The 13437-nt window shown below is 45.1% G+C and overlaps 1 protein-coding gene across 1 annotated transcript in view; it reads left to right on the top strand.

Moving 5' to 3' along the window:
* Positions 1 to 873: 873 nt before the first annotated feature.
* LOC135311969 (aromatic-L-amino-acid decarboxylase-like) overlaps positions 874 to 13437 on the top strand; it is a 40708-nt gene continuing 28144 nt past the window's right edge. Inside the window, 3 exon segments of the mRNA XM_064443324.1 lie at positions 874 to 1095; positions 10316 to 10429; positions 11112 to 11231. Coding sequence (XP_064299394.1) covers positions 895 to 1095; positions 10316 to 10429; positions 11112 to 11231 — 435 coding nt within the window. The 5' untranslated portion in view covers positions 874 to 894.

Here is a 13437-nt window from a genome sequence, read left to right as displayed (position 1 = left end):
AGTGACAGGAACTCGTGTTTGCACAGCACTTTGCAGGCAAGCTCCCGCTCAGCTCAGCTGAGCCGTACATCGCCTTGGGTGTGCTCGCACGGTCCCTGCCTAGCTCAAAGCACACCCAGAGCTCCAGACCAACATCTTGGAAACAGGGACAGCCCCAGACAGAGCTTCCTCACATCATCCTCCTGCAAAATACAGGACCGATCAAGTCTAAGTGAATTCTAACTGAAACCTCAGTAAGAAGTAAGGTTTTGTAAATGGCGCAGCATGTGCATTTACAGTGAAGGAGTGAAGAAGCTAAATCCTGAGGCAAGACAGGACGCAAGAAGTAGAAAAAATGACAGGGCAGCACAGCAGATCACTGTGATAACCGTGATTCTTATAGCTCGTTACTATAGATTATAACAGACACAGGCAGCGTGCTATTTCCTTAGCCCTCTTCTTTATAAGGCAGGAGGGAGTTGATTACGTGCTATGTAACGGTGCCACACCCGTGTGTCAGCCAGCAGCAGCAGGGATTACGTCTGTGATTTGTGAATCTTCACTGATGTGCCTTTAGTGCTCTTCTCTGATAAAGATACAGCCTATCTGTATTAATCTGATCTACATCATGACCTAGGCTTCAGAGGTTTGACAGTGTGATTTGCTTCTGTACAATGTCCAGCTAATACTGGATTGGAGCAGAACGCAACGCTGTAGGGGCATTGGCCTAATACGCAGAAATAAAAGAGCGTATGGTCTTTTCAAAAAGGCCAGCTGAGTCATCCTATAAATCATCTGAGTTTAAAACAGTCATGTTTGCTTTCAAAAGTGACTTTTCTTTTCTTTTCTTTTCTTTTTCTTTTCTTTCCCCCTCCCCAGGGTTTTTCTGATCATAAGTCGTAAACTCTGATACCCATGGATGCTGCAGAGTTCCGCAAGAGAGGGAAGGAGATGGTGGACTATATTGCAGATTACCTGGAGAAGATAGATAAAAGACAGGTCTTCCCAGATGTGGAACCAGGATACCTAAGGCCCCTCATTCCGGACTGTGCACCCCAGGATCCTGAGAGCTTTGAGGATGTCTTCAAAGACATTGAGAAGATCATTATGCCAGGGGTAAGAAAAATGGGTCTGTAGCGTGATGGTCAATACCACATTTAGGTTTTCAAAGACTTTAAGGAAAGTGTGGATTGAAGGCTGTGCAGCTAGACCTTACGAACATAAGTACCCACGCTGGACAGCTTGTAGAAGGCAGGAGTCTGATTTACATCCATGGTTAAATATGATCTAACGGTTTACACAACTAATGTTTTCTGCTCTTGCTAGAAATAATCAAATCATTCTTTACCTTCACGCAAGGCTTGCTTTTGGAAAGAATCCCCTTTCCTCCCTTGGATCGGTTAAGGCAAAGCTTTGTAACTTTCCATGTCGTGTGATATTTTCGCTACTTGCAAAGCAAGGTAAATGTTTCTTAAAACGGTAGTTTTATTACTCTGCTGTGCCTAAGGGGCTCCTTCAAGCTCGTCTGTAAGTGTTAAAATTCTCTTAGGAGACTTCTTGTGTTGCAGAGTTGACGAGAAAGGATTCTCCCCACTACTTGTTCTGTTGACTTACTCTCCTAAATGTCAGCTTTTTCTAGTACCCTTTCAGGCAGAGGCCCACTACCTAAGTATTAGCCCTTGGCTGGATCACTGTTGGACAAGCAATGCAAAACAATGTGTCTGGCATTTGTCCAGTTCTGAATCTTTCTTGGTTTCCCACTCATGGTATACCATTTGTATTTTCATTATACACTTGTCTCCTAAGGCCTGTAAGTAGCTTGAAGAGGACTGGATTATTAGTAAATGTTAATGAGGAATCTCTCCTTTGGATCTCTGCAATAACCACTTTGGGCTGCTTCTCTGGCTGTAGCTAGGTGATATGATTGCGGTATGACTGGACGTGGAACCACTTCCCTGCAGATGTGTTCACTCAGAGTACTACAATACCAATTCCTTTTCATAGACCAGTGTAAATATTTGCTATTCAATATGGCCTTATCTGGTTTCCCTTGGAGCCAACCCTGCTGTCCTTTCACAGGCAAAAGCTCCACTGAAGCCAACGGAAATCTCCCCGCTCTTCTTAAAGATTTGTGGATGAAGCCTTAAATCCAACAGAATTAAATCAGTGCAGGATAGATATCTAAGAGAATTATGTCCAGCACATGCAAATGCTTTTGTTGCTGCGCATAGGTATGATTGCCTTTCCTTTTTTGTTGGAGGAAAATAAAAACCAACTTCTTTTGTCTGTGAAGTAGAAGAGAAAACACTTTGCTTTGAACTCTTGAGAATATTCAATAAAATAATATCAAATTAAAAAACAAGAGATGAATCATTTGAGAATAAGTAGTGAGGCATTCAGTTCCAATTAAGTCATCAACATGTCATCTTCCCTCTTAACTAAATTGACTTTTTTATATATTTATGTGCCCTGCAAATACATTTACCTTTACAAAATGACACATTCTGAAGAAATGTTCTATGCAAAACTTTCCTCTGACATGAAATATTAGTGTTTGTGAGACAAAGAGCACGAGTGTCTAAATCCCAGCTCTTATAGTAACTCTGATTCTGCCTGTGTTATGCATACTACATACGGAAGACTCGCATGAGCACAGAACCACAAAGTCATAGTATAGCAGAGGTTGGGTGGCACCTCTTGGGATCATTTAGTCCACACCCACTGCTCAAAGAAGAGTCAGTTAGAAGCAGGTTTCTCAGGACTATGTCCAATTGGGTGTTGAATACCTCCAAGGATGAAGTCTCTACAATCTCTCTGTTGCCCTGTTCCAAAGTTTGACCACCCTCATGGCAGAAAAAGCTTTTTTTCTTATGTTGAAGTGGAATTTTCTGTATTTCAGTTTGGACTTGTCAGTGGATACCACTGAGAAGAATCTGGCTTCATCTTCTTACACCCTCCCATGCGGTGTTTATACACATTAACAGGATACCCACCAAGCTTTCTGCAGGCTGAACAATCCCAGCTCTCTCAGCCTTTTATCACGTGACAGAGGCTCCAATCTATTAATCATCTCCATGGCCCTTCGCTGGAATCAGTCCAGTATGTCTATGTCTTTCTCGTACTGGAGAACCCAGAACTGTCCACAGTACTCCAGGTGTGGCCTGACAAGCGCTGAGTATAGTGGGATAACGACTTATTTATATTTGCTTGTGATGCTGTTGTCACTGCAACCCAGCATCCTGTTGGCCGCCTTAGCCACAGCAGCCCACTGTTGGCTCATATTGAGCTTATTGTCCACCAGGACCCCCAGGTCCCTTTCCACAGAGCTGCTCCCCAGACAGGTAGGTCCCAGCTGCACTCCAGGATGATGTTATCCCAGGTGCAAGACCATACACTTGTCCATGTTGAATCTGATAAGGTTCCTGTTAGCCTACTCTTCCAGCACATCTGGTGGCTCTCCCTTCCAAATTATCTGCTCAGTTTCGTATCATCAGCAAACTTCATCAGGGTACACTTGATCCCATCATCCAGATCACTTATGAAGATATTAAACTGCATGTTCAACTATGAAGGCCTCCTGACTCTCTCGCTTGACTTCCTGCATGTGAGGTGGACCATTTTTTAAATTGGAAGAGGTTATCCTTGAAAATCAAACAGCTCTCCTGGACCACTCTTCTCTCCATGTCTGTCTCCCATTGGATTCTTCCAAGCAGGTCCCATAACAGGCCAAAATCTTTTCTCCCGAAGCCCAGGGTTACAATCTGGCTTTGTGCCTTTCTTCCTGCTCTCGTGGTCCTGAACTCCACCATCTCATGGTCACTGCAGCCAAGGCTGCCCCTGACTTTCACATATCTGACCAGTTCTTTCTTGTTGGTAAGTATCTGGTCCCACAGTGTCTCTCCTCATCAGTTCCTCCATGACCTGTGTTAGGAAATGATCATCAAGGCACTCCAGAAACCTCCTGGACTGGTTGTGCCCTGCTGTGTTTTCTGTCCAGCAGACATTAGCTTGGTTGGAGTCCCCCGTGATGACTAAGACGTGCGAACATGAGCTTCCCTCCAGCTGTCTGAATGCTGTACTCACGTACTTCTTCCTGATCAGGTGGTCTGTAGCAGACACCCACCCGAATGTTGCCCGTCTTGAAATCTCCACCAGTTTGGATCCAGAAGCTCTTGACTGGCTCATTGTCTCTCCCTAGGCAGAGCCCCATGCATTCCTGCTGCTCTCTTGCTTAGAGGACCACTCCCCTGCCTTGCTTGCCTTGTCAGTCCTTCCTAAAGAGCCTGTCCTCATCTACTGCAGTACTTCAGACATGTGAGCTATCCCACCACATCTCTGTGATCGCAATGAGATCACCGCCCTGTAACTGCACCCAGCCTTCCAGTTCCTCCTGCTTGTTCCCCATGCGTCATGCCACAGCACACAAGTGCTTCAGATGGACACCCACTTGTGCTGATTAACCAGAAAAGAGATGAGAACTTCCCCTACAATGCTGTCCTCTCAGCACTTCCTTATTTATGCACATACACTTGGGTGGGTCTGCTTTAGCCCTATCTTGTTTTCCAAGATCTCTCTTGTTTGTTCACTCTTCACCCTTTGCTTGCCAACTCAGTCCACCTTCCTCCCTTGACTGTGGGTTTTCATCTCCTTCCCTCATCGTTCCTAATTTAAAGCTCTCCTTACCAGGTTAGTCAGCCTGACTGCAAAGATATTTTGCCTGAATTGTTCAGGTGGATCCTGTCTCTTCCTAGGAGCTGATCCTCAAAGAGGGTCCCACTGGTCTTAAAACCCAAATCCCTGTTGTCAACAACAGAGTCAACACCGACATTGCTTGGGTGCTTCACTAGACCCAGCAGGGCTCCCAGCCCATCTGCAGCCATGGCACTGAACCTGTTCTGTAGTTGCAGATCTGCAGGTGGAGCAGGAGCCTCCCTCCTAGTGCCAGTAGTTGTAAGCTTCTGCCCTTCACCATCGTGGGACTCCATTTCTCAACCCAACAGGCAGAGACTCTGACTGCCCCTCCTTCGGTATATTTTGGGGGTTCAGGCTCTTCTATCTGAGATACCTTGTGTTACGTCTCACAGAAGATCCGCTCAGTCTCCTTTTTGTCATCTCTGATACTGCACCATCAGCTGACCTCCTCACGCTGCTCCTTTACATGGTGACGCAGAGCCTCCACCAGTGCATACCTCCTGCAGGCTAAAAGAGCATCTTCCACTGTCCCAGCCTTGGCAAGAGGCCCTGTTGTCCCTGCAGTCCCAGGCTTGCAGAACTGCAGACTCCCTCAGGAGCTCAGTCTGGGCTGAGACCTGTGATGAGCCAGGGGTAGCTGTTCCAGTTGCTGCTGGGGACTGTGCCCTGTGGAGCATCACCACCACTCCAGAGCCCACGTACACTAACCTTAGCAGGGTTTCTGGACCTCTTCTGTGCATAGTGCTGCACACACTGCTGCCTCTGTTAGCTGTGCTCTCAGAAACTGAAGCGTGACAATGATGGTGCTGTGCAATGACACGGAGGCAGGGAGTATAGGAAGAACTTAGCATAGGAAGACTTGCTGACATTTCGCTTGGAGACCTTTAAAATTATTCAAAAGTGGTTTTAGGGACTTTTGAAATTTGCCGTAGGAACAGTCTACCCCCATTATATTTTCCCTAATCTTCTTCCTGTCTTTTTCCTGACAACACTAACATTTATAAGTACATCTAGTGTTTTTCAGCTATAGTGCTTTTCAGGTGTTTCACCAGGGAATGCCTGATCTCCATTTTATAAATGAGGAACTGGTCTTCCTCAGAGAGAATATGTAACGTGACAGAGGTCATAAAACCTTGCATGGCCCATAAGATATCAGTGGCCCATAAGGGATTCTCGTTTCCTTCATATTGATATCTGTGCTGTGTTCATTGTGTTCAAATATTTATGCTTATTGAATGACTGAAGACGTGAAAATAGAGTTCTTTCAGAGGTGCAAGGCTCAATTAATTGTGTACAGCCTTGATGCAATATTCATTGCTGTCTTTACCCTCTGGAAGAACAAGCATTCATGAGCGGTAAACCTTCTTTAGGGAGCCTTCTTGTGAGATTGGGTGTAGACCTTTGGAGGGCAGTCCTCTAAACGATAATGACCATAATGATCCTGAGCTCCTAACACGAACACTGGGATTGAGGGAACAACTGCTGAACTCTGATATCCACAGTAGGAAGACACGTTGGAAGGGATCACAGAATCACAGAATCGCAGAAGGGTAGGGGTTGGAAGGGACCTCTGGAGATCATCTTGTCCAACCCCCCTGCTTGAGCAGGCACACCCAGAGCAGGGGGCACAGGAATACATCCAGGTGGGTTTTGAATGTCTCCAGGGAAGGAGACTCCACAGCCTCCCTGGGCAGCCTGTGCCCCTGCTCTGGCACCCTCACAGGAAAGAGGTTTTTCCTCATATTGAGGTAGAACTTCCTGTGTTCCAACTTGTGCCCATTGTCCCTTGGCCTGTCATTGGGCACCACTGAAAAGAGTCTGGTCCCATCCTCTTGACACTGACCCTTCAGATATTTGTAGGCATTGATGAAATCCCCCCTCAGTCTTCTCTTGTACAGGCTGAACAAACCCGTGTCTTTCAGCCTTTCCTCATAAGGGAGATGCTCCAGTCCCCTGATCATCTTGGTAGCTCTCTGCTGGACTTGCTCAAGCAGTTCCCTGTCCTTCTTAAACTGGGGGGCCCAAAACCAGACACAGTACTCCAAATGTGTTCTCACTAGGGCAGAGCAGAGGGGGAGGATAACCTCTCTCAATCTGCTGGCCACACTCCTTTTAATGCAGCACATGATACCGTTGGCCTTCTTGGCCACAAGGGCTCAGTGCTGGCTCAGGGTCAACCTACTGTCCACCAGCACTCCCAGGTCCTTCTCAGTGGAGCTGCTTTCCAGTAGGTCAGCCCCCAACCTGTACCGGTGCATGGGGTTGTTCCTCCCCAGGTGCAGGACCTTGCACTTGCTCTTGTTGAATTTCATGAGGTTCCCCTCGGCCCAGCTCTCCAGCCTGTCCAGGTCTCGCTGGATGGCAGCACAGCCTTCTGGTGTATCAGCCCCTCCTCCCAGCTTGGTATCATCAGCAAACTTGCTGAGGTTACACTCTATTCCTTCGTTGAGATCACTGATGAATATGTTGAACAGGACTGGACCCAGCACAGACCCCTGGGGAACACCACTTAGTGACAGGCCTCCATCCAGAATCTGCCCTGTTGATCACTGCCCTCTGAGTTCTGTTGTTCTGCCAGTTCTCTGTCCACCTCACTGTCCACACATTCAACCCACACTTCCTTAGCTTGCCTAGGAGGATGCTATGGGAGACAGTGTCGAACGCCTTGCTGAAGTCAAGATAGACAACATCCACTGCTCTCCCTTCGTCAGCCCAGCCAGTCACGCCATCATAGAAGGCTATATATTTATATATATTTTTAATATATGTATATAAAGCGCCTATCACTATATTGATAAACATTCTTTGGAACCACTCTGATGGCAGGGCTAAGAACAGGAGTCAGCCTGTCACTACCTCAGCACTTCTGTTTCCAACCAATTTAAAAAAAAAAAACAGAAACAAAACCCCACAAGGCTTTGCTGCCAGCCTGCCCGGCTGGTGTTTAATACTGCTACTCCATCAGGGTTGGAGGGAGACCCATTGTGAATGGCAGCAGTTTGCACTGTGACTGGTCAATCATGATCTTCCCTTGGTGAATCCATGTTGACTATTTCTAGTAACCTTCTTGTCCTCTACATGCCTGGAGATGACCTCCAGGATGAACTGCTCCATCACCTTTCCAGGGACAGAGGTAAAGCTGACGGGCGTATAATTTCCCTGGTCTTCCTTCTTGCCATTTTTGAAGATTGGAGTGGCTTTCCTCCAGTCCTCGGTCACCTCTCCTGTCCTCCAAGACCTTTCAGAGATGGTGGAGAGTGGTTTGGCAAGAACATCCGTCAGCTCCCTCAGGGCTCGTGGGTCCATGGCATCAGGGTCCATGGATTTGCAGGGATCCAGTTTGCATAGGTGATCTCTGACCCATCCTTCTCAACCAGGGGGAGGTCTTCCTTTTTCCAGAAGGATCACCTCTTTTGACCTGTTGGCAACAGTTTTCCTAATGTGGCCCAGGATGCTCTTGCCCTTGTTTGCTGCAATGGCACGTTGCTGGCTTATGTTCGTCTTTTCCACCAGGATGCCCAGGTTCATTTCTGCAGAGCTGCTTTCCAGCCAGTCAATCATTGGCCAGAACTGCTGCAGGGAGTTATTCCTCCCCAGGTACAGGGTTTTGCATTTCTCTGTTGAATTTGAGGAGGCTCCTGTTGGCTCATTTCTGCCGCCAATTAAGGGCCCTTTGAATTGCAGCATGACCATACAGTGTATCAAACATTCCTCCCAGTTTTATATCATCTGCCAAACTGCTGAGGCTGCAGCCTGTCCCATCATGCAGGTCATTAATGAAGATGTTAAACAGTACTGGCCATGGTATTGATTCCTGGGGCTCACCGCTGGCCTCCAGCTGGAGTTCACACCACTAGCCACAACCCTATGAGTCTGGCAGTTGAGCCAGTTTTCACTCGGCTTCACTAACCACTTATCTAGCCCCTATTTCATCAGCATGTTAGTAAGGATGTCATGGGAGACAGTACTGAAAGTCTTAGCGATATCCTCTGCTCTCCCCTTGTCCACCAAGCCAGTCATCTTGTAGAAGGCTCTCAGGTTGCTTAGGCGTGGTTTCCCCTTCATAAATCTTTGCTGCCTAGCCCCAATAACCTTCTTGTCCTTAATATGTTTGGAAACAGCTTCAAGGTTCCATCATCTTCCCTGGGATTGAGGTCAGGCCTGTAGTTTCCCAGATCCTCCTTGTAGCTCTTCTTCAAGATAGAAGTGATGTTTGCTTTTCTCCAGTCCTCAGGAACATTCCCCAGTTGTATAACCTTTCAAAGATATTTGAGACTGGACTCAGTGATATTGCTGAGCTCCTGCAGCACTGGTGAGTGCCTCCCATTAAGCTCCGTGGACTCATATATGACCAGTTTATTTAAATGTTTCCTAATCTGATCCTCCTCCAGGTGAGGTCGTCTTTGCTCAAGGCTTTCCCATGCACTTCAGGAGCCTGGGATTCCTGAAGGCAAATTTACCAGTAAAGACTCAGGTGGAAAGGGCATTGAGCACCTCAGCCTTTTCCCTGTCCTTGATCACTGAGTCCCCAACCCCATTCGGCAGCAGACCTACATTTACCCTACTTTCCTTTTCATGCTGATAAACCTGCAGAAGTCTTTCTTATTGCCTTTCACATACCTCACCAGATTCAACTTTAGATGGCTTTGGCTTTCCTAACCCCCTCCCTACCTTCTCAGACAGTGTGTTTATAGCCCTCCTCTCCTGGGTCACCTGACGGTCCTTGCTTTTCTTATATGCTTCCTTTTCACATTTGAACAGTGTCAGGAGCTAATTTCTAGAGCCATATAATCATTGAATATCAGGTTGGAAGAGACCTGAATGATCATCTGGTTGAACCTTTCTTTGCAAACGCATGGTCTAGACAAGATGGCCCAGCACCCTGTCCAGCCAAATATTTACAGTGTCCAATGTTGGGGGATCTAACACTTCCCCGGGGAGACTATTTGAATGGTTGATTGTTCCCTTCATTGCATAAGATAACTCTAAATATCACTGCTGCAAGACAACTGACTACAATTTGTGCAGTTATTGTGTTGTTCTCTCATATTGGTACATACAATGTGGAATTGTACATAAATCACAACTTATAATAGGGAGGTGATAGTCTGATTTTCTACAGAAGATACTGGATACTGGAATGGATTGTTTCATTTTGTGGGAGAGCTATTTGGCCAGAGTCAGTGCTTGAATATTAGCAAAAAACTCCAGAGTGTGGGCAAGAGAGTTCTGTGGACCTCTGCTGCACTGAAGACACTCTTGCGAAGTCAGTCGCATGACAGAGATGAGAGAACAAAATACTGGAGACTCTCCAAAAGCAGAGGCTCCAGAACAGTGCCCTGCACAGAAGCTCAGGCTGCCACTGCCCATGAAACCCTTGTCTTCTAGGCAAACAAATGGAGAACCCTGATTTTGGAGCTATTGGGAGGTGGGGGCCAGAACTAATTCATTTAGAATGTCAGAAAAGATATAGATTTAAAAATGAGAAAAACAAGGTAGGATTTTCTGAAAAATGGGATCCTGTGTTACAGCCAGGTAGTTGAGAACTGTTGACTGGTCCCAGCCTCTAATCTCTTCTGGTTTTGTGGCAACTTGTTTCTGCTTCCTGCATTAGTTAAAAATGACTGTTTTTCCCTAAATACAGGTGACTCACTGGCACAGTCCGTACTTCTTTGCCTACTTCCCTACAGCCTCTTCCTTTCCGGCCCTTCTTGCAGACATGCTGTGTGGTGGAATTGGATGTGTGGGCTTCTCTTGGGTAAGTTGACTGGGGTATGTACTGCTAGGTGGTAACGGTGCTTCACCTTGCCAAGATTGTAAGCACAGCAGTAGCACTCTTCAGTGAAATTATTAATAGCAGCGAAGGCACAGGACTATTTTTCTAGGTAAATTCCCTTGCCTAATTAATACTGACACCCTGAATGACTCCAGGAAGCAAAGGCTACTTCCTTTCAGTAGTTTTGCCCTTGAAAAATCACCAGCCTTTGGAATTAGCGGTAGCAGTGCAAACTTACTGGTAATTCATTGAGTAGTATGACTGCTGCCTATCACCCAGTGTTGTTTTTTCTCTTATCATCTGCATGAATGGGAAATTTTGTTAAAAAAAGCCCCACATTCATCTGAGATGTCCTCTTCTCAGACAGATTTGTACTTGATGCTGAAAAAAAAATGCAAGATGCAAATCCTAGCTTTAACATTTGAGAGTCCTGGTTCTATGAGAGGCCCGGTTTGACATTTTTTCAGTAACTGTTAGAAACCACATGCACAAAATGGTCTTCAGGTCCCAAATTTAGCTGGTGAAGTTAATCAGCTAGTCTCCTCCTCTATAGTCCAAGGACAGAGAAAGAAAGGGAGAGAGAGAAAGAGTTTTCTTGCTCTGGTAGATCCTATTTCTCTTCATGGTCTAGTGAGGTTATTCCCTCTGTTCTCTTTCAACACAGGCTGCAAGTCCAGCTTGCACGGAGCTGGAGACTGTCATGCTGGATTGGCTAGGGAAGATGATTCATTTGCCTGAAGATTTTTTAGCTGGGAAGGATGGCCAGGGCGGAGGAGTCATTCAGGTAAGAGAGGACACATGAAAAAGAATATGGGATGAGTTTGTGGACTTTATGATTTTGTCAAACCTTCATATCATCCCAAAACACTAATAAAGGAAAGGTATCTTTTTTTCTGCCACATGTGTTCCTTTCAGACTTTCAGAAAGGCTGATGCTCTCTGAGAATGTCCACAGGTGGGTAGGATCGTTCATGAAAGTAATGGTTTTGTTGTCAGAGCAGCTGGATTCTGAAACACTCTTGCCCGTGAGGAATTGTTAGTAGTTCGACGTAACGGCACAATTTGGGCTTAAAATCCAAATTGTAATGCTGAAAAATCATGTAGGGTGGAAACTTTAATTTGTTGATCAAGTGAAGTGAGCTCATGCTTACCGACAGTGTGCAGCAGTGTTTCATGGCTGAAAATAGGAAAAATCTTCTCAAATAGAAATGTATCTGAGGATTTGAGCACAGCATCATGGCAAGTGGTTACAAAGGCTTCCAGGAAGTCCCTCTCAGACCTGTTCTCTTGTTTGCTTCAGTCCGTTTCCAAAACAGTATTCCTTTTCTCAGAGGAGAAAAGCAATGGATAAGAACACAGGAGAGCATCTTCTATAAGTAGAAATAACAGAAGGTAGTAGAAATCCTATCAGTATTTGTCAAAGAAGTTGAAATTATTTTAAGAAACTTTCCTTATGTAAAAAAATGAAGGACTGTAATATTAAAATAAAATGAAGAGCTGCTTAAAATGTGAACCTGAACGCTTCTATCGGTAGATAGTATAACTGTCAGACTATACTGCAGTATCCAAAACAGAACAAAACACCCAGACTTGGATGGTGACTGCTTAATGAAAGCCTACAGTGTCTGGACAGAGTATCTGTACGATAATGAATATATCATCAAAGGGCAAACTTGCATGCATAATAAAGCTGTATTGTTTGTCAGCCATGGCTCCACTAGCGCATGGTCTTTCTGTAAATGCAGACTCTGGTCACATCTATTAATCTAACTAAAACAGATCTCTACTATGAAAAAGACTGAATTTTAAATAATTGTTCTGTTCTCTTTTGATAATCTCTGGAGTCTGGTCATTGGGGGCCAGGCTACAATCTATTTTATCCTAAGGTAGGCTTCTGAAATACATCTGAATTATGTGCTAGAAGTGGGGGCTTCTTTCTTTGATCTCAGATGCAAATGCCTTTAGCATATGCCTGTGAACCTTCTAGCATCTTCCCAGGCAAGTATGAATTTAACCCAACTGCTTTGATTCTCCTAGGTGGAGCTGCACCTCCACCAGTGTATTTCCAGAATAACTACTCATCTGCTTGCTCTGTTCAGATCTTGTTCATTACAATTAGTAGGAAGGGGGTTATGCTAAAGAAATCAAGCTTTTGTCATGCGTCTCAACAGCATTTATTTGCACCAGGGAAAGCAAGAAATTATGCCTGGTGGTTATCATCAGGAAATATTGCCCTTCCAGCCTGACAATACTGGATTGCCCATAATTTTAATCAGAAACCTGTGAGTTTCAAGAATCGAAAGCGGGCTCTGTGTTCCTGCTTACGATGAAGTAATTCGTTCTGCAGATCTTCTTGTCTTGCTTTTGAAACAAAAATGATACAAATAAGAGAGTGTGAAGCAAAGACAACATGAGCATGTGAAAGTGCTAGTCATTCTCTTGGTAAATACCAAGTAATTATTGTGGTATTGGGTAAAACTGAGCCTGCAAAAATTGGCTCTTAATTACATTTGAAAGTCTATGTCAATATGAAGCACTTTGTTGTTGTGTGCAGGATGACACTTGGAAATGGCAAAAGATGAAAGAAAATTTCAGTTGAGAGCTCTGGTGGACATGAACATCAGCACTTGCTGATATTTCTTCCGCCTCTTGAGCCTGCTTGCCATGGCAACCTTTGTTTGCTTGCAGCAAAAGGAAAGGTATCATCATCCTTCACTTAATGTAAAATACAGCGTTCAAGAGGAGAAAAAAACCCAGCTTTTAAAAATAAGTGAGAAAGCAACTTTCTTCCTGTGGCTTGTATCCTGCTGTTCATTCTGGATACACTGCTGAAAAGTATACCTGCTTTGAATTTTAAAGAGTTTCTTGCTCTGGAAAGAAAAAGTATTTTAAGGGTGAAACAAAATGAGCCTCAGCCTATATTTTGCCTGGCAAGGAACACTGCTGATCTAGCTTTCGTGTCAATTAGCCAAAGAGTTCAAGAACCAAGGT

Source organism: Phalacrocorax carbo, chromosome 2, assembly GCF_963921805.1.
Source record: "Phalacrocorax carbo chromosome 2, bPhaCar2.1, whole genome shotgun sequence".
In the NCBI taxonomy this organism is placed as follows: Eukaryota; Metazoa; Chordata; class Aves; order Suliformes; family Phalacrocoracidae; genus Phalacrocorax; species Phalacrocorax carbo.
Note: the sequence above shows the minus strand (reverse complement) of the source record. Positions and strands in the feature narration are given on the sequence as shown.